General features: G+C 48.1%; 1 protein-coding gene across 3 annotated transcripts in view; it reads left to right on the top strand.

Annotated features, from left to right (window-relative positions):
* LOC138262023 (ATP-dependent translocase ABCB1-like) overlaps positions 1-22,401 on the top strand; it is a 935,493-nt gene that overhangs the window by 439,815 nt on the left and 473,277 nt on the right. For all 3 annotated transcript variants that reach the window (XM_069211682.1, XM_069211683.1, XM_069211684.1), the window contains one exon: positions 1,254-1,415. In XM_069211682.1, coding sequence (XP_069067783.1) covers positions 1,254-1,415 — 162 coding nt within the window. The remainder of the gene's footprint in view (positions 1-1,253; positions 1,416-22,401) is intronic.

Genomic DNA, 22,401 nt, shown 5'->3' with positions numbered 1-22,401 from the left:
TGTGAGCTGTAGGGATCCCTGTCCACTCATATTAGAGGGAAAGAAAAACATATGCCTTAGTCTTCCAATACAAGGCTAAATCTCCTGCAGACATTGCTGATTTGTGTCTGGTAGAGAGTTATGTGCAGATGTTGGGAAAAAAATCTATGTGCACAGGGGTTCCCTGACGTGTATTTACCCTTGTGACTCGGGTCCTACATTATTTGTAAATTATCAAAATAAACAAAGCATAAGTTATATCTCATCTAGTTTTCGGAAATAAAACTTTTTTGCACTTGTGTGCATCCTATCGAGTACATGTTCTTCATGAACTATGCAAGAGAATGTTTGAATTCTTCAATCTTAAGTCTTTTTCAAACAGTTGTGGTAATGTACAAACATTTCCATGTATGCATTCTTTCAATGTATGCATCTTTTCCTAGACGTATCTTAAATAACTTTATATATATGAAGTTTAATAAAGTTGTAATGTTGCAAAAGAATAAAAATCAACAATATTCATTTACCAAAATATATATACATTGATAGACGTTCATTGATTGTAAGTATATCTGTGATTTATTAACCTTTAGACCATGAACATGTAAGGGCTCATTAGACCTTGAAGGTCTAGAAATCTTCCCAAAATAAGTGGTTCCATGTCCTGTCAACTTTATGATTAAGCTAACTCATTTAAAATGGGGAGCTTCTACTTGACCACCAGTTAGCCTCTCGCTGTCCCCCCAGTAGCCAAAGACAGGGTCCTATAGGATTGTCACCTTTATTGCATTGTGAGGTCCATCCAATTTAGAACTGTCCTTTCATAACTTATTCTCTCTGCCCTAGTGTGTCATGTGCGGCATGGCAGAGAAAGCAGACATAGGTCCCCATGCACAGGCAGACATCTCCTTGAATATCAGGGTCTTAACTTTGTTGTTTCTCACAAATAATCTCCCTATTTTGAAGTTTGTTTAGGTAAAAGCAAAAAAGAATGCTAACTGGAAAAAAGCATCTTCTCAACATTAATTGTGTTGAACGTATTCTCATCAAGTCAGCAAGAACATTTTCAGCAGCTATTGACTGCTGCTACAACAGTCTGTAAGATGTGGGGTACAGGGCTCCTCCACAAAAGGCCTCCCTCACAACAAACAACTTGCTGTACTGCCCACTGGTGCATAAATACCCCCCCCCAGTAGTTAATGTACTATGACTATCCCATGTTCCATTTCATATGACTTTAATAGAAAATAATATTTTTTCCCTTTATTTTTAAGGCTAGGGCTGGTCGCACCACAATTTTGATAGCTCATCGCCTTTCTACAGTGAAGACAGCTGACATAATTGCAGGATTTGAAAATGGAATTGTTATCGAGCAAGGATCACACAGTGAACTCATGGAGAAAAAAGGAGTCTATTACTCGCTTGTAATGCAACAGGTAATCATAAACAAATGGTGGTATAACAAGATGAAAAATGTAATACAAATATGAAATATTGTCAATTATTTCTTATTGCTGGTGTGTGTTAAACTCATATTGCACCTGTAATAAGAAAATCGTATAACAGCGTACTTTCGAAATGTGTCAAAGATGCTATAACTTATGGAGAGATCGTATGTATGAGATGGAACTGTATTAATGATAATAAGTACAATCAAAATTTACAAGCACCCAAGACCCACTTACATGCTAAGAGATAAAATGGCACAGTTTTAAGAGCTGCTGAAAATTGGGTAAGAGCAGTAACAAAGGCTTGAATCCTACACCTAGAGATAAGGAAACAGTTGGATTTATCATTATTTATAATAACATTAGCCATGAAATATACATAAACCTATATCAGCAGTGCAACCTTCTTAAGGCTCTATATGGCCAATCTGCTTTGCTTATTGACAGACCTCCTGTTGAATACTGCAGGCAAAGAACTATCAGGGAAACTGTAAGTCCACAAACTCTGAAACCTGATACAAGTCACTGGCTTACACGACAACAACATTTTATTCCTGTAGTAAGTGTTCAGTCTGTGCACTAGGAGACAATAAAAATCGATGTCAATCTACCACACTGCTGTAGTTTACTTCACACAAAAACGGATTGGTACATGTGAACAATGTTAAAACTACCCTCAAAATGGATTGCAACAAAATAGAATATTTGGATGTTGAGTTATATGCAGTAGACAACAGGATACAAAGTAACTTTATGATGAAAAGTGGGTTGGTATCAATAATTCTGTACACCCAGATTTCCCTTATTGAAATTTGCATTAATTTTAATCTGGGTGTCATACTATGTTCCGCCCAAGCACTATTCACTAAATATCTGGTTAATCACATTTGTCTATTGGAAATGTAATACATGTTTGTATGTTGCTTAAGAAAGATTCATTTTCAATATTTCAGAACATGGGCAATGTGGAAAATCATTTGAAACCGGAGGGTCACGCTGATTTTTTCTTCTAAGTCAGTTTACTAGCTACCTTTTCACACCGCTCCATACTCATCTGTCCCTCTTTTTTGGCTTGAGAAAGACTGTCTGTTTGTTGTGAAATGTTATAAAAATGTTGTTTCATTAATTTCCCTCTTGCAGGTTTAGCTGTTTTACAATCTGTCTCTAATTATCAAGCCCAGATGCAGATTTAACTATAGTCAGAGCTCTATGTCCACCACAAATTGGAGGTGTTTCATTTGTTGCAAGTTCTCTCTTTGTGAAAGTGCCACTTTTTGCGTTGTCACCTTCATTTCTTGAGGACTGGTGCTGCTAGTTATTTGAATCTCTGCACTGGGGCACTGCTAACCTGGAAGGAGTGATTCTGCTCTGACCCCTAAAACATGTTGAAATTGTCTAAATCCTAATTGGCATATTTAACTTTCCCAAAGGCCATAGTGTATGGTGCCCAAAGTAAGTCCATGTTTTGAAAAGTAGTCCATGTCTTGGAAGGTTAGGTTTCACCTAGTTACCACACCTCTAGTTTTCCCTCCATTAGAGTGGCCATGCAAATATGTTTCAGGCCTGCCACAATAGCCTGACAGCTGCAGTTTGAACCAGCAGCCCATCTTGTCAAAATCAATCCTTTTTGACAGCAGAACACCTTCCTTTAAATATGAATAATTCACTCCATAAAGGATTAACATCGCAACAGGCAGGGTGCATGGTATTTAAAAGAAGGGCAAGTAGAAATGTAAGGTTAACATGTCTCTATGTGACTAAAACCCAAAAGCAGTTTTCATTTTAGCAAGACTAGCTGGCTCATAGAAGAAAACATGGGGAAGCTGCTGCAGAGAAGAATGCAGCAGAAGAAGCCACAAACTCAATTTGACTGGTGATGCACTTCTGAGACATAGGTGAGCAGTTTGGTCCCAGTCTCTTCCTGGTTCCCACAGCAGTGTTTGGCCTAAAATGTTTTAATTCCTCAGTTGTGGGATGTGGTCATTTGGGCACCTTTAGCCCCACAACCAAGGGTCCAGAACTGGGTACACACGACTTAGGGGTGTAGGACGTACTCATGCTGGGTCTAGATGCAGGTTCAGGATGTTGGGAGCCTTTTGTGTCCCTGTGGCTCTGACTAGGATGATATCAAATTGCCCTTGGAGTCACTCTGGTGGGTTTGGGTTCACAGGTAGATACAGGTCTCATCAGCAGGGCTTGCCTCTGAGAGTTCAAGGCAGACACCAGGCAGTAAACTAGTCCTTCCAGGTACTGCAAAGCACTTTTGCAGTGTGCACAGCAGTTCACAGCGTGAGGCAGTCCTCTAAGAGTCCTTCCACAGGTACAGGAGTGAACTGAAGAGTTGGTGTCTGAGGTCCTATTTTGTGCCCGGGTGATCACCTTCTTGAAGGTGGGAGAAGCTTCTAGACAGTGATTTTGAAGTGCATGGAATTTCCTGACTCCCCTGCGCTAGCTTGACACTGGCAGAAGTGACACTGTGGAGTTGATAGATCCTTTGTGTGAAGGCAGAATGCTCCCTATTCAGTTGCAAGTGGAGCTGTGCTCAACTCCTCTTCCCATTCTGCCAGCAGATGGCTCATTCAGACACACCCAATCCCTCTAATGTGTGACTGTCTGGGAGAAATTCACAAAGTCTAACTGACAGTTACATCTAGTCATGTGACCCAAGAAAGGCTATAAGCACGAAAATACCAAGGGCAGAAAAATGCAACCTTTCTAAAAGTGCCATTTTCAAAATTGTAATTTGAAAATATGACTTTACCGTTAACAAGGATTTTTATTTACAAGACATGAAATGTTTACCTGTCCCAATCTGGGTTAGCACTTATGAATAAGGACTTGCCTATGTTATCCCATGGGAGAGGTAGACCTCACAGTAGTAAACAATTACCATGACATGTAAAACACGTAAAACCTAAACGTACATGTCCAACCTTTTAATAATAATACACCCTGCCTTATAGGCTACCCAGGACCAACCTTAAGGTGACTTGTAGATAATAAAAGGGCAGCTATGGCTTGGCAAGATTTTTTTTTGTAAGGTCAACATTCTATTGTAAAACTGCATTCAGGCTGTAGGGGCTGGCCTTGGACATGTTTTAAGGTGCTACTTAAATGGATGGCATAATAAGTGATGCAGGCCCACCAGTAGGATAAAAAAATTAAATGTGTAAATACGGTATAAGCAAATTCAAATATGTTTTAGGAGAGTGAGGAGAAGCACTTTAGCACTGGTTAGCAGTGGTAAAGTGCACAGAGTCCTAAGGCCAAAAAAAACAAATTCAGTGAAAAGTGGAGGGAAAAGGGCAAAATGTTTGTGGGTGAACCTGCAGAGCGGGCCAGGGCCAACAGCCCTTCTCTGTTACACACAATTATCAAATGCCTCCTGGACAAGCTCCTTGTTTTGACTTCCCAGTGAGACAGACACAAAGCCCAGTAGGGGACAGTTGCCAGCAACTTTGCTTGGAGTGACGAGAGAGGCTGCTCATTACACTGACTGATCCTCTAGGTGAGCACACAGGCTCTGTACAAGGGTAAAAGGGTTTCTCCATTTAAGAATTAGTGAATGAGGGGCACTATGGGATTTTTTGCAGTATGGCACACATGCATTTCTTTAAAAGTTGGTAAGGTGGCCCTTATGAACTTTTACCCTTTTGGTTAGGGATAGGCCAAGGGCCCAACCCACACATAACCTATTGCAAGGCATACGTATTGCACTCCAAGTCACCTTCTTCAGAACACTGCTGGGGAAGAAAAGAAGAGGACTGAATCCGCTGTCTATGACCTGAGAGGAGCCATGAAGGACTACCCTTCTTTTGTCCTCCCAGTCAGGCCCCAAACCCAGTGGGGGAAGAGCTGCTCCTAGAAGTTGCTTGGAGTGTCTACAGAGGAGGGGTTGCTCATTACCCTGGCCACATATCTCGCTAGGCATATAGGCTGTGCACAAGGGGAGAAGGGTTTCTCCCTTTTGGATTTAGGGCCAGATGCATCAACAAACCACTTTGCGAATCTCTAATAGCGATTTTAAGACATCGCCATTTCTGAATCGCAAAATGGTATGTATCATATTTGCGATTCGGTGATAGTGATTTCTTAAAAATCGCAAATGCTATTACCGAATTGCAAATTGCGATTCTGAGCCCATTAGCACCTATGGGACTCTAGGCCCATATTAACGATTTTTTTACATTTCCCAAATAGCAAATTCCTAACTGGAATTTGCAATTTACGAAATGCAAAACCCCAGGGTGCTGGGGGCCTAAGGCCCCCTCTGCTCTGCTGCACCCCAAAAAGTTTTTTGGGACATGTAAGGCACACACATGCCAAAGGGGCATATGTGCGTTACATGTCAATTTTAAAAATGCATTTTTAATGCATTTTAAAAATTTGCACATGGTTACCACCAAGTTTGACTTGGTGGTAAATGTGATTCCTGAATGCCAAGTTTGCATTAAGAAATTGCTTGATACATGTGGTTTAGAAATCGCAAATAAGGATTCCTTATTTGCGATTTCTTATTTAGAGAATCGCAATTTGCGATTCTCTAAACGGGGTCACAAATTTAAGGAATCGCTATTTTAGCAATTCCTTAAATTGGAGTTGTGAATGCCTTTCATACATACGGAAAGGCATTTTTGCATTCGCAAAAAAGCTTGATACATCTGGCCCTTAGAGAGTAAGGGACAAAGTGGGATTCTTTGCAGGAGGATACATAAGAACTTTGGAAACACTACTGCAAGGCAGAAGTATGGCATGTCTGCAGTGGCCACAACCTCCTGTGCCATGTCCACCCAAGGTATCTTTTCAATACAGCATCCCTACCTTCGAGTCCGGCAACAGTAAGGGTTGTGTTTTCTCTGTGGTTTAGTGGCAACAGTGGCAGCACGTGTTGTTCAGTCGTATCCAGTTAAAATTGGAGGTGGAATTGGAAACTAAGTGAGTTTTCACCCCCCCCACCATCTCCCAACTCAGAAGTGGAAGTCGGACAGACACTTTTTGCTGGGCGGTAAGGCTCATCCAAATCTGCACAGCAGAAAGGGTTGCTGGGGTCCCATCGGTAACCACTTTTCCCTCTCCCCCTGTAGACTCAGGTTGTGTTTCTAGCATAGACAGTGGTTCAAATGTAAACTTTCAGCTATGAGACTTTACTACATCAGCCGGACGGGTTTTCAGTCAAAAATTCACTAGTGGGACCGTTACCGCCAACATCTAAATCAGGCCCATAATCTCAGGGAAAAACATTCGACCAGATCAATCTTGATTGATGTCTGCTATCCTGGCTTCATCATGCTCAGACTCATATCTCCCCTAGGTCCCGGTCTACTGCGACCACTGTCTACCATTGGCACTTTCTGCATTTTGGCACTATTTTCACATACATCTTTCAAAATTCATATATCCATACCCTTATTACATTTTCACAATTTTAGTGTAATTTTGCGTATTGCATTTTCTTTAAGTTAATAAATGGAAGTGTGTTTTTATTGTGTTGTGTTTTTGAATAATTAACTGTTCAGTATGTCTCAATGCTTTACACAATCTCTTTAAACTAATACTGTGTGCTCTGTACCTAAGCTACCAGGGTTTAATCTCAGGTTTAAATTAATGAAACTTTTGACTGAACTAACAATTAATGACGTTATTTCTTGTGTCGACTTCTGTTCACCCCAACTAATAAATTACTTCCTCACACTTTCTCAAAATCATGATCTTGAATTTTTCACATTGGTTTTCAAGTTATTATTTTGACAGTATACTTCGAAAGCCAGGGGCTTTGCTTTCAGTGTCTTTGAGATGCAAGCAGAATTATTGCTTAATTTTTTTTAAGCAGAAACAGGACGTCACACTTTCCTACTTTCAAGATTTTCTTATTAGCTTTGAGACATAACACTAGTACTGAAGTATAAATTGCACCCTAATGGAGGTTTCACTCATATTCATATGTCCAAATATCACAAAAAATGTCATAGTCCAGATTTCCTGTGTATAACGAATTCTTTATTATTGAATCTATATCATTAAATGTATAAAGTACAGTAGCCAAATAGAGATATATTCAACAACAACCAGCATATGCTTCAAGCTAACCCTCTTTTTCAAAGCTTAAAATGACCTGTTTCTAATATGGACACAATAATTCTCCGACAAGTCATATCCAGTAGCTTATTTTAAAACGTATGCCTCGACTCCGAATCACTTGATCATAATATGTGCACAATTTCCCGCATGACCAGTGAGCCACATCACAAGATGTAGAGTACAAGTTCTCCTGATTCCTATTATGGGGGAGTGAGAATAATACAAGGACAGTTAGGGTAAGTCTAAGAAAACAGACCCTAGAAATTCTGTCATTTATTGATCATAATTAGCCAAATAAAAGTTAAAACAAAACTGGATACAAATAGCTTGCAGGAAATGGTGAAATAGTAAAATAAAGTAATTTTGAGACCAGTGGAAAAACCTATGGTGACACACTCTAAAGGACTTCACAACCAACAGGGCTTGTACATTAAAGGAAATTCACACACTTCAGTAAACCCTCATAATGTACCCTGGACACTATATGGTGGCGGCACCTTAACAATCGGAGAAATAGCGAGCCTTAACCCCTAAAAATAAGATGTACGCCAGGTGCCCAGTACAACGTGTAGAGGATAAATGCTTTTAGCACAATGCTAATACATTTTCAAACCCTTTTAGGAGAGGACCACGTTTTTTAACAATCAAAAATGCACCGGCCCATAAAGTTGTTAATATTTAAACATTCAGTATCAGAGTCTTTCATCATCATTTAATAGAGTTACAAAATAACCGCAGGACCTCATTGTACTTCAGAGACTGTGAAAAAAAATCTCAGATTTTTAAGTTCTTAATTTCTGGAGCAAAAGTCTCTCCAGGTCACTTTTCTAAAGAACTGAGAAACATAGGATGGAGCCTCTTCAAATGTAAAGTGGGGTTCCTATTGGAACCTCCAAAGGCAATGCTATTCAGTGTGGGTTCCCTGTTCTTTCTGGTGCACCACTCTCATGGGCTATATGGGGCTATTTTACAGCCTGATGCAAGTATTCTGAAGCATCTTGTGCAGACCAGTAAACATTTTTTTGCTTTTTGACAAGTGCCTCATTGATCATTTTCTTGCTCATTCAGGTGCTGTTCTATTTGTGAGACACCCAGGTAAGGCTGAAAAGTGGAAGCCAATTGCTTTGGATGTTACAACTGCTGTCTACTCTGCAAGCCCTACTTCCTAGCACTCAAGTGCACCCATGGTGGGAAAATCGTCTGCCCAGGACTCAGCTATCACATGGGGGAGGTGCTAATCTTTCTCTACTGCTTCCCAGAACAATGGCACCAGGAAGGTCAGAGGTGCAAGCCCCCTGTCATGTCTGAGATGGAAGATTTCATCCTCCTCTGCCATTCTGATCCCCCCTTTGTAAGCAGATAATAGTGGTGAGATTGATGTGTTTTGTTCTTGACTAGTTTTTAGCCGGGCATACGTTTTCCCCATTGGTAATCAAGCTGCAGAACGGAGGAGCTATGCACACTTCCTATGCTGTAGTCTCACTGGGGCACATGCCTTTCTTGCGGAAATTTCAAGAAATCTGCTGGATCTTTTATAGATTTTCTTTTCTTGCCAGCCTCCAGGACCCACCAGCAACTCTCCCTTTGGGGGAAGAAACAAAGGCTGATATTTGTTCTGGCACAGTTGTCACTTTTCAGATGCAAGCTCCAAATACCACAAGTGCTTGTTTAGCATCTCATTGCCTCTAAAATCTTGCAGATTTTTTTCTGGAGCTTATATTTAAACTGTTCTCCCATTAATGAAGAAAAGTTCAGGATTCTGCCCCTATGCCCGTTCAGTTCATAGCAGTCTCCTTGACCCAGGTCTTCAACCTGCATTATCGGTGGTGGAATGATTTTTCAAGTGGGGATGCCCTCCTATAATGTACCATCACTAAAGCATGCATTGCACTATGCCTGCAGTCTGCAGGTCCAATGGGTTTCTCACCAATTTCCGGGCATTTGTTTGTCTTGGATCCAACTAGGGTCCCCTTTAACAGGACAACTACAGTCAGAACTGGGATACCAAATTTCCAGTGGAACCCGGTCCCCCAGACCCCACAGAAAGTGCACCCTCTACTCTTCCAGAGGGAGTGGGGAATCCAGTGCCACTGGCCCTGGAGGCAGGGGGTCAAACAGAATGCCAGGATGTAGAAGCTGAGATGGCTCTTGAGAACAGGTTTCATTCACAAATGTCTGTCGTTCATCTCCGTGGGTCCCTCTTCTTCTCAAAATGTCTTCCTTTTGTAGTTGTTTAAACGTGAAAGCGGAGAGTTCTGGAGGGTAGGCACACGCCTGCACCACCTTACTCATCATCCTAGGTAATTCTGAAAATGGCAAATTGAAATGGTTGCCTGTTAGATCTCTCCCTCAGTTTAGCTCCAATTCTAACCGACACAATAACACTGGTTCCGTCACTTTAAGAATTCAATGGTAGCCCTGCTGTTTTTTTTAACAGCTTTCACCTTGCGTCTTCCAAACGCTTCCTGTCATTGTAATATTAACACTGTCTATCTTCCAGCTCAACCACTGCTCATTTCCTCTTCTGACCCTTCTGAATTTTTCTTCTATGAAACATTGTATATCCAATACACAAAACTATTACCAGTATTAAAATTACCAACAATGGCCTCAACACCAAAAGAACAACTCCACTTCCTAGGTTACCAAACCATCTGTCTATAGCAGGAAATCCATCTCTAGTAGCTTCCCATACATGTCACTTCCAACTCTTTCAAATCCTTCGTCAACCCTGACATATTCTGAATATACTTTTGAAATTCCTTATTTTATCCGGAATATAGGTGCAACATTGTTGAACTTTCAAAATCCAACAGACACCGCCCTCTTTTGCGAGCAACAAATCTAGTGCAAGACAGTTTTGCAAATGATATGTTTGGACAGCTACCCTTATTGCTGCCAATCTAAAGTTAAACAGGGTAAATTCCCTTGCAATTGATGTTCTGTCTCCCCCTTCTTCCACTGATGTTGCGACTTAAGATTCTTATCTGATTTGGATTTAGTTTCTAGTTCCCTCCTTCGATCGTCAACTAAATTTCAGAATTCCATCTCAATGTCAGCAATTGAACAATTTGTGTCTATGTCCATGTGCAGCATCTAATGGTTTCATTGGAAAGAAATAATTCCCTGCAAATTCTGCTCCTTTAAAGTGCAGATTCTTATTCAAATGCTTGACCAAAGGAACTTCTGGTAAAACAAAATCATAATTTGAGAAATAATATTAAAAACTTCCCTCATTGTAAAATATGCTTAACAACAGACTGCAAGAAATACCAGGTTAACAGGATTTGATGATATGTGATACCTTCTGACACCGAAGCAGGTAACTGTGTACAAACGTACAGTCCCTTGCATTCATCATTTTAACGTACTCACATAACAATTTAAAATATACATTTGCTGATTAATCTTCTCTAAAGTCGTCTAAGTGTAATATTTTCTCATTTAACATATAGGGGGTCATTCTGACCTCGGCGGTAAAAGGCGCTTACCGCCGGTCAGAAGACCGCCATAACACCGCCGCGGCCGCGGTAAACCGCCACGGTCATTCTGACCCGCAACTGCCAAACCGCCGAAAACCCGACATCCTCAATAATCCACCACACCAAAGGTCAGCGAAAAAATGGCGCTGACCAAACATTCACCGTCACGCCAACAGAAATACGCCCATACCATTCCGACCCACAAATCCACGCGGCGGTCTTTCAAACGCGGTATTCCATTACACACCGCCGCGGTCAAAATACACACACCCATAGAAAACTCAGCCACATTGGTCAGTTCGAAATACACACACCTGATACACATACTAACACCACTCCCACACACCCAACACAATATAAAACACACACCCACATCACCCACAAGCCCCTACGACCCGAAATCAGTGACGAAGGCTAGAGACAGAGCACAGAATAGAGAATCCCACAACACAGAGGCACACAACACCATCACCCATACAGAATCCACGCACCAAACACCACACACCACCACACGCACCACACTCATCACCACAAACTCCACCCCGCACCTCAACCACTCCACCCCATGGCACCCCAAAGACACCCCAGGTTCAGTGACGCCGAACTCAGGGTCATGGTGGAGGAAATAGTCTGTGTAGAGCCCCAGCTCTTCGGGGCACAGGTGCAGCACACCACAATTGCCAGGCAGATGGAGCTATGGCAAAGGATAGTGGACAGGGTCAACGCGGTGGGACAGCATCCACGCAATCGGGAGGACATCAGGAAGAGATGGAACGACCTACGGGGAAGGTGCGTTCCATGGTATCAAGGCACAACATAGCAGTGCAGAAGACTGGCGGCGGACCCCCACCTACTCCCCCCGAATTTACCGCGTGGGAGGAGGAAGTCTTGCACATCCTGCATCCTGAGGGCCTCGCTGGAGTAGGCGGAGGAATGGACTCTGGTAAGGCAAATCTTCACTACTGCTTCCCACCCCCACCCCACCTGAATGCCAAATCATACCCCCACCCTCACCCCCTCCCCCATCACACCAACCCCTAGCAAAAGCCTCACCATCACAACCCACCCATCCCAACACCAAGCAATGCGACCCCAAAGCATGGACAACCATCACCAAAGCATGCCCACTGCACACACACATCACCCCCACAAGCCACCCTCACAAAAGCCCCCACAAGGAAATGCCTGCACATGGGTACACGGACACCCACCCATCACACGAAATCCCACACACAGAAGCAATAACCATACCTTTATACCCCTGCAGGACCCGAACGCCACCACACCGCCACGGAGGGTCCAGAGATGTCCATCCCACCCCCAGAAGAGGCCCCCAGCGATGACAGCAGCTCTGTCTCCCTGGAGCCAGACGACCAGCCCGGCCCATCGGGGACCTCTGGACAGTCGGTTCCCCACAGACAGCCACAGGCTACACCAGACCCAACCCCCTCTGGGAACACCAGCACAGCTCCCACCCAGCGGGCCCATGCCTCTGTCTCCAGGGCACGTAAATCAGCGGTGTGTCCACCACTACAGGGCACCCAGGTTGACCCACCACCCCAACAACAACAGGGACCTGGGGGCAGTGGTAGTGGGCACACCGGCCAGGGGACAGAGGCCCAGGAACACAGGGGAACTGGGAGGGCTGCTGTGTGACAGGGGGGGACAGGCCCAGGGAACCGACTCTCCAAGAGGCACTCTCCTCCATCATGGGAGCATACCACCGCTCCCAGGAGACGATGGCGACGGTACTGGCCCGGTTCCAGGAGATCCAGGAACTGCAGGAGGAACGGTACATGGGGTTCAGGGAGGAACTGAGGAACATCGGTTCCGCAATGGGGACCATCGTCCTGGCCCTTACCCAGATCGTCACCACATTGCGGGACCATGTGGCACCCCAAAGGGCCCCTGTCACTAGCCCAGGCCAGGAACAGCCTACCACCTCCGCCGGCGCCAGTGGACAGGAGGCCCCCACACAACGACAGGCCACCAGAACCCCACCTCCTGCAGAAGAAGAACCACCCCGCAAGCGGAACCTGAGATCGCACAAGAAGACAGAGTAGGATTGCAAGACCCCCGCCAGCCTAAGATACCCCCTGATGTCATCCCACTGTCCCACATTGTCACCCTGTCCAACCTTGAACTGCCCCTGCTCCATCCTTCCACAGGCATATGGACAATGCACCTGTGCGACTGAGAACTGGACTCTGCCATGGACATTACTCCACCCCCACCCATCCCCGCTTCCCAATCATTTACCTATATCTAGCACTTTAAATAAATCACTTATTCCACTTAAATAAACAGGAGTCTGCTTGTATTCTTAACAAATGTATTACACATAACGGTTCAATAATGTCCAGTTACTTTGTGATGACAACATACCAATTTCAATAAGCTTTAGTCCATGGGCAAACAAAGCTGAAGTCAGGCAGTGGGTCACACAGCTCTGAAAAGGGAAGGGAAAGTCACAAATCAGTTAACAGGAACTGGGGGGAAACACAGACAGTGGAGACGCATGAGGCCTTAAGTAAATGTAAATTGGGGTGGCTGTTTCTTACCTGTGTGCTACTGAAAGTATTGTTGTATGACTGTATCCCTGTTGTCCGTGTCGTCCCCGTCCTCTTCCTCCTCTTCACTCTCCACAGGCTCCACAGCTGCAACAACACCACCATCTGGACCATCCTCCTGCAGAAAAGGCACCTGGCGTCGCAATGCAAGATTGTGAAGCATACAGCAGGCCACGATGATCTGGCACACCTTCTTTGGTGAGTACATGAGGGATCCCCCTGTCATATGCAGGCACCTAAACCTGGCCTTCAGGAGCCCGAAGGTACTTTCTATGATCCTCCTAGTTCGCCCATGGGCCTCATTGTACCGTTCCTCTGCCCTTGTCCTGGGATTCCTCACTGGGGTCAGTAGCCACAACAGGTTGGGTTAACCAGAGTCACCAATTAGCCACACACGGTGTCTCTGTAGCTGTTCCATCACATAAGGGATGCTGCTATTTCGCATGACATACGCGTCATGCACTGACCCAGGGAACTTGGCATTTACATGGGAGATGTACTGGTCAGCCAAACAGACCACCTGGACATTCATCGAATGATAACTTTTTCTGTTTCGGTACACCTGCTCATTGTCTTTGGGGGGAACCAAAGCCACATGGGTCCCATCAATGGCCCCAATGATGTTGGGGATATGTCCAAGGGCATGGAAATCACCCTTCACTGTAGCCAATTCGCCCACCTCAGGGAAAATAATGTAGCTCCGCATGTATTTCATCACTGGACAAAACCTTAGAAAACATAGGCTGAGACATCCCAGATGATATGGCCACTGTTGTCTGAAACGACCCACTTGCCAAAAAATGGAGTACTGACCGAACCTGCACCAGAGGGGGATCCCTGTGGGTTGGCGGATGGGGGACATCAGGTCTGGCTCCAGCTGGGCACATAGTTCATGTATAGTTGCTCTGTCAAGCCGGTATGTAAGTATGATATGTCGTTCTTCCATTGTCGACAGGTCCGCCAGCGGTCGGTACACGGGAGGATTCATCCTTCTCCTCGCAAGTCCCAGCGGACGGTGCCTAGGAAGGACAACATGGAGCACAGAGTCAAGCAACCCACAGGTTCGTTCACACAGCTTGCACAGTACACGAATCGCTATGCATGGAACGGCTTGTATGAGTGGCAATGCAAGGCCTAGGCCTGTGTGACGCAGTAGAAATCATGCTATGTGGGCCCTTGAAATGGCGGCTGCCTGACCTGTGAAGTGTGACAGTGGGATGTGAGGTCACTGCGCTGGCGTGGCACACCGTGGCGGTAGGCGGTCGAAGACCGCGGCGCAAAGCAGCATTGGTTAACATTGAACCCTATGGGTCTCAGGACCCAATGACGATGTGCGCCGGCGGTCGCGGTACGCACCGCCGCGGTACGCACTGCCGCGGGCGTGACCGCCATTTTCTATCTGATTAATCACTCAAGACCTGATCATCCACAGGAGAGGACCTATACTGCAAGTGCTGCTGTGACCTCGGTCTGGAAGATACAATGGCTGCTGCGACTGGGGAAAGGGCCCCAGCCTTCACTTCCGAAGAATTGGAGAAACTTGTTGATGGGGTCCTCCCCCAGTATGTGCTACTCTACGGTCCTCCAGACCAACAGGTTAGTACACAGGGTGCACGCTGAATGGGCTATGCCTGTGTTGAGTGGAGTGTATGTAAGATGGTGGGGAGGGGAGCGAAGAGGAGTGCAACGCACGACAGATGGGAACATGTGCCACATGGCAAGGTTGGGGAGGGGGGGGGCACTCACATCCACCATGCAGAAAAGTGATGATATTTCCTTTCCCACCCTGTACATGTCAAATAGGTCAGCGCCCATCAGAAGATCGACATGTGGCGTGCCATCGCCAAGGACGTCCGGGCCCTGGGGGTCCACAACAGACGGGGCACCCACTGCCGAAAGAGGTGGGAGGACATCCGCCGCGGGACCAGAAAGACCGCCGAGTCTCTGCTGGGGATGGCCTCCCAACGTAGGAGGGGTGCCAGCCGCCAATTGACCCCCCTGATGTCCCGGATCCTGGCGGTGGCCTACCCCGATTTGGATGGGCGCTTGAGGACATTACAGCAGACACAAGGGGGTGAGTATCAGCACATTCTGCTATCTTTGCGCGCAGTGGAGGTGTCTGGGTTGGGGAGGAGGGCTGTGGGTAACTCAAGGCCAGGGCGCTTTCTGTAGGCTAGTCCCCTCCGTTAGCCATGGCCCTGTGCCCCCGCCCCCCACCTCTGTAGGGTGCCAAGTACAGCTATCCATGGTCCTGCATCACCCATGTGTGCATTTGTCGTCCATAGACCTGTAGGCCTAGTCACAAGAACTGAGTAGTGTACCCCGATTGCGCAGCGTAGTGCAGGGGGCTTCTGTGTCTGTCCTCTCCGCCAACGGTGTTGCCAATGCATGCACTCAACCTGTCTTCATTTCTCCCCCCACCCATTTTCTTTTTCTTCCTGTGCATGTGTGCATTAGCATCATCAGGCGGAGGAGAAGTGGCATCGGCGCACGAGGGAGCTGCATCTCACATGGCCCCGGCGGGCCATGCAACCGACTCCGAGATCAGCAGTGAGACGGAGGGCGAGGGGAGCTCCACAACGGGGACCCGTGGAGACGTCAGCGACACCGACACGTCCTCGGAAGGGAGCTCCCTTGCGGTGGCGGCAACATCCGTGCCCACCGCAACTACAGGTACAGCCGTCACCCAGCGCACCAGCTCCGCCCTCCAAGCAGCCCCTCAGCGTTCGCCCCGTGCCCGCTCGCACACCAAGGCGGGCATCTCCTTCGCCCCAGGCACCTCAGGCCCTGCCCCAGTTACCCCTGCTGCCCTCAGTGAGGAGGTCATTGACCTCCTGCGGACGCTCATTGTTGGGCAGTCTACCCTTTTGAATGCCATCCAGGGGGTGGAAAGGGAGGTGCATCGGAGCAATGCATACCTGGAGGGCATTCATTCGGGTCAGGCTGCCCATCAGCGATCGTTCAACGCTCTGGCCTCAGCACTGACGGCAGCCATTGTCCCTGTCTCCAGCCTCCCTCTTCTAACTCCCTCCACCCAGTCCCAGTCTCCTGTTCCTCAGCCTATCCCATCCACACCATCAGACCAGCCTGCACACACCTCAACACCCAAGGGCAGCTCATCCAGACATAAGCACCACAGATCCCACAAGCATTCACACAAACAACATCCAGATGCAGACATGCCAACAGTCACTACCACCTCTGTGTCCCCCTCCTCCTCGTCTCCCTCCTCCCTCCCTGTGAAGTCTCCACTCACACCCGCATGCACTCCACCATCAGCCAGTACTTCCATCACCAGCACACCCTCCATTACAGTCAGCACACGTGCAGTCACCACCCCCACTGCCATTTACACGTCCCCTGTGTCCTCTACCACTGTGTCTGTCACCCCCTCTTCCAAACCACACAAACGCAGGCAGCCACCCACCCAACAGCCATCCACCTCACGACAGCCTCCAGCCCAAGCACCTGCACCCAAAGACAGCACACTTGACTCTCCTACAACCACATCCTCTTCCTCCACTCCCATACCCACTGCACCTACCCTTCCCATTGCTCCTAAAAAACTTTTCCTCTCCAAAATTAACCTCTTTGCATCACCTGACCCACCCCCTCCATCTGGTAAGAGTCCAAAGAGCACCTCAGCCACCACCAGCCCTGCATCTAGTATCACCATAGTGCAGGGCTATTGGAGTCCACCAGCTCCTAGGGAAGGAACATCGGCCAGCAGCAAGAGGACAGCCAGCCCACCCCCTGGGAAGAGGACAAGAAAGATTAAGGGCCGGCGCGAAAAGCCTGAGACGGCTGCCACCAAGGAGAGTGGCCTTGCCACGTCACCTGCCACATCATCTAAGGGAGGCAAGGGCCAGAGAGCTGCAGCGAAGGAGGGCAAGGGCAGCAGGGCGGAGAAGACATGCAGCAGCCGAGCGCACCAGGAGGGCCCCACCAGCCCCATACCGGGTGTGACGGACGACACCCAGGGGCACAAGACTCCATCACAGGAGGGCCCCGCTACCGCAAGGTCGGAGGGCGACTAAGCGGGGAGTCTTGGCCAGGTCTGGCTCCCTTGAAAGACAGGACAAGCACAGCTGAAGAGGGCCCCGCCAAGACGCTGAACAGGGCCCACCTTGAAGAGCACCGCTGAAGAGGGCCCCGCCAAGACAGGCACCGCTGAACAGGGCCCCGCCGTGAGGAGCACCGCTGAAGAGGGCCCCGCCAAGACAGGCACCGCTGAACAGGGCCCCGCCGTGAGGAGCACCGCTGAAGAGGGCCCCGCCAAGACAGGCACCACTGAACAGGGCCCGCCGTGAGGAGCACCGCTGAAGAGGGCCCCGCCAAGACAGGCACCGCTGAACAGGGCCCCGCCAAGACAGGCACCGCTGAACAGGGCCCCGCCGTGAAGAGCACCGCTGAAGAGGGCCCCGCCAAGACAGGCACCGCTGAACAGGGCCCCGCCGTGAGGAGCACCGCTGAAGAGGGCCCCGCCAAGACAGGCACCGCTGAACAGGGCCCCGCCGTGAGGAGCACCGCTGAAGAGGGCCCCGCCAAGACAGGCACCGCTGAACAGAGTCCCGCCAAGACAGGCACCGCTGAACAGGGCCCCGCCGTGAAGAGCACCGCTGAAGAGGGCCCCGCCAAGACAGGCACCGCTGAACAGGGCCCCGCCGTGAGGAGCACCGCTGAAGAGGGCCCCGCCAAGACAGGCACCGCTGAACAGGGCCCCGCTGTGAAGAGCACCGCTGAAGAGGGCCCCGCCAAGACAGGCACCGCTGAACAGGGCCCCGCCGTGAAGAGCACCGCTGAAGAGGGCCCCGCCAAGACAGGCACCACTCCGCTGGGGCCTTCCTGTCAAGCACCGCTCCGCTGGGCCCTTCATCTCAAGCACCGCTCCGCTGGGCACCGCCGTCTCAAGCACCGCTCCACTGGGGCCTTCCTCTCAAGCACCGCTTCGCTGGGCCCTTCATCTCAAGCACCGCTCCGCTGGGGCCTTCCTCTCAAGCACCGCTACACTGGGCCCTTCATCTCAAGCACCGCTCCGCTGGGCCCTTCATCTCAAGCACCGCTCCGCTGGGCCCTTCCTGTCAAGCACCGCTCCGCTGGGGCCTTCCTCTTAAGCACCGCTCTGCTGGGCCCTTCATCTCAAGCACCGCTCCGCTGGGCCCTTCATCTCAAGCACCGCTCCGCTGGGCCCTTCCTGTCAAGCACCGCTCCGCTGGGGCCTTCCTCTTAAGCACTGCTCCGCTGGGCCCTTCATCTCAAGCACCGCTCCGCTGGGCCCTTCATCTCAAGCACCGCTCCACTGGGCCCTTCATCTCAAGCACCGCTCCACTGGGCCCTTCATCTCAAGCACCGCTCCGCTGGGCCCTTCCTGTCAAGCACCGCTCTGCTGGGGCCTTCCTCTCAAGCACCCCTCCGCTGGGGCCTTCCTCTCAAGCACCGCTCCGCTGGGCCCTTCATCTCAAGCACCGCTCCGCTGGGCCCTTCATCTCAAGCACCGCTCCGCTGGGCCCTTCATCTCAAGCACCGCTCCGCTGGGCCCTTCCTGTCAAGCACCGCTCCGCTGGGGCCTTCCTCTCAAGCACCGCTCCGCTGGGGCCTTCCTCTCAAGCACCGCTCCGCTGGGGCCTTCCTCTCAAGCACCGCTCCGCTGGGCCCTTCATCTCAAGCACCTCTCCGCTGGGGCCTTCCTCTCAAGCACCGCTCCGCTGGGCCCCGGCGTCTCAAGCACCGCTCCGCTGGGCACCGCCGTCTCAAGCACCGCTGGTCCATTGACAGTGCCGGTTCTGTGTCGAGCAGGTGTTCACGAAGCACTCTGGGCACCATGCCTCCTCCAATACCAGTGGAGTCGGTTATCCATCTGATGGACTGTGGCTTTGCACTCCCCAGGATGGTACAGTGGGCATGGAGGCAGGACTGTGCAGGACTTATTGACTATGTTTATACTTTGCACTATGTTCATTATTTCTTTTGTATATTTCATATGGCATATTTACCATGACTTCAATGAACCTATTTTATACATAAATTTTAAACTTCATTTGAATTATGTCTTTGCATTCTTCCGGGGGGTTTGGGGGGGTGTCACTCTGACTTGTTGCTCTGCATTGGTGTGTAGGTATTGGGGGGGTGGGTTGGGGGGGTGGGTGTATCGCGTATGTGTGTGCCCGTAAGCTTTCCTCCTCCCCCCTCCCCTGTGTCGTAGGTGCAGTACTCACCGTTGTCGTCTGCGCCGGCGTTCGTACTCCTGGTAGATGAGCAGGTAGACAATAGCCGGTAGGATGTGTAATTCGGGCTCCATGCTGTCCTCCTTCCTCGTGGAGTGTGTATAGGTGAGCGTTTTCCCGTTCGTAGTCTGTTTCCGCCGTGTTTTTATCGGCGGGGATCCGCCCCGGAAAAGGTGGCGGATTGGTGAGTTGTGATAGGGTGGGCGGTACATTGTCTGATGCCTGCCTGTTGGCGGTGACCGCCGCGCTGTTTGTCGGTCCCGCCGTGGCGGTCGGAGTGTTAATGTGGCGGGCTGTGTTGGCGGTTCCCGCCAGGGTCAGAATTCCATTTTTTGGACTGCCTGCCTGTTGGCGGGTTGGCCGCCGCTTTATCACCGACCGCCAGGGTTAGAATGACCCCCATAGTTATTATTGTCTTGAGGACCAATAGTTTGCAGAGTAACACTAGGGGATAGCTTCTCTTCAGAATGTGTAGGGGAAAATGCTCTTATTAGCAACATCACTAATACTATTACAAAAGTAAGTGATAAAGCACCTAACATGTATCTGCATCAATTTTTCTTATTTGGCTCCATTACGTCTTTTGAATCAGATCTTCTTCTTTTCAAATACGTACAGCAGCAAAAACAAGTATTAATTTGTTGTTTTCACCAATGTGAACAACAAACAGGGTTGAAATGTTCAAAGTGTGTTTAACAGCAATGTATAAATCTTCTTGAGACTACCCTAGCCCCACTCTGTGTTCTTATAAATGACAACCCTTATTCTTCTTCTACTCGGGCCTAGGTAGTCTTATCAGTTCCCTATCCCAGTAGTTTAACTTCTACACAAACAAATCTCATTGATGACAGTGAGAATTTGATGTGCAATCCAACCACTACCTTCAGTTCATGACAGTTCAATCAAACCAATATGTTGATGTCAAGCTTCCCAGAACTCTTTATCTGTGACTGTGTCATTTGCAAAGTAGTCCACTCACGGGAAGAATACTTGTGACTAGGCACCCTTGTTCTCCTTCACCCACTCAGCACCACACTTTTGTCTTTACTTTCACTCAGATTCAAACTTTTTATTTCTCCAGCAATTGTTAATGGCACTCGTCCTCTTGACACACTCACTATTCCCCCGTCTTGTCTTCTGGGCCAATGTTCTCTAGCTTCAACTTGCTTTCTCCCAGCACTAGTCTCTTCTTCAGGGTCTTGTTCTGAGCCTGACTCATTCACCACAGGACAAAGTAAATTTTTCTCTGTTTTGATCTCAGTTGTGGCTTGTGCAAGACCCCCTTCTGCACGACCAAGTGCTGTTTCAGGCTCACTTTGGTCATCTACAACTTGGCTGACTTACCCCTGTTCTGGAAAAGGCACTGTTTGTTTCAACGGGACATTCAACTCTGCGAGTAGGGGAAGCATGGATCCAGTAGGGGAAACGTCCACACTTCACAGCAGCTGTGGTAACCAGAATCACCTGATGTGGCCCAGCCAACAAGGCTCCAGACACGTTTTCCTGGTGTGTTTCTTCACCAAAATCCAATCACCGGGATTTTGGTCATGGCCTGCTCTTGATTTGAATGAGTTCTGGCTGTTCCAACCTGATGAGACACAAAACCCAGTGCATCAGCTACTCCTTTGCACTAGTCTAGGACCGTGTCATCAGTAATTTCACGTTTGCATTTGGAGGAATCACTGGCAGTCTCATCACCCTCCCCATTATGATCTCATGGGGGAACAATCCAGTCTTTTCATCAGGTACTCCCCGAAGTCTCCTCAAGACAAGAGGTAAAGTAACAGGCCATTTAAATGATTTAAAAGCACACACTTTTGCCAATCTAGATTTCAGCATACTACTCACCTGCTCCACAAGACCAGAGGCCCCTGGTCCATAGCTGCAATGCAATCACTTGTCCAGCTGCAATGTTGTGCACAACAATTATTTGATCTGTTGCCAAAGAGGATGGTATACCAAATCTAGGGATGAGTTCCCTCAAAAGCAGTTTAGCCTCAGTGTGGCTATCATTTTGCCTAGTTGGGTACGCTTCGACCCATTGGTAAAAGATGCATACAATGACCAAAGCAGACTTCAATCCATTCCACACAGGCATCTCAAAGAACTCCATCTGAATTCTGTTAAAAGGCCCTCCTGACCTTTCTATATGACTCATTGTGACAGCAGTTCTCTTCCCAACATTGTTTTGTTGACAAACAACACATCTGTGATAAAATGCTTCAACCATCAACCTAAATCTCAGATTTAACCAAGTCTGCCTATACAGTCTCACCATAGAGTCCCTACCAACATGGGCTGGACCATGAAAATACCTATCCATAGGAGGTAACAGACTATTTGGTAACACTGGTCATCCATCCATTGAAACCCAAATGTCATCATCTCTTTTAACACAACTTTGCTGTTCTTCCTCAGACACTTCCTCTTGAAGCCTTTTCACTTCACCCCGGGTGTCAACTGTTGTCAACAGGAGGATAAAGTCAGTCTCATTTATTCATTTGTGAATTCACCATTACATGTACAAACTTTGTAAGCACACTATTTAGCAACCTCATCTGTGTATCTAATAACCAAAGTCACATGATCATCTCCAGAATGATGTGCAGGGCACTTAACG

Source organism: Pleurodeles waltl, chromosome 10, assembly GCF_031143425.1.
Source record: "Pleurodeles waltl isolate 20211129_DDA chromosome 10, aPleWal1.hap1.20221129, whole genome shotgun sequence".
NCBI classification, from domain to species: Eukaryota; Metazoa; Chordata; class Amphibia; order Caudata; family Salamandridae; genus Pleurodeles; species Pleurodeles waltl.
Note: the sequence above shows the minus strand (reverse complement) of the source record. Positions and strands in the feature narration are given on the sequence as shown.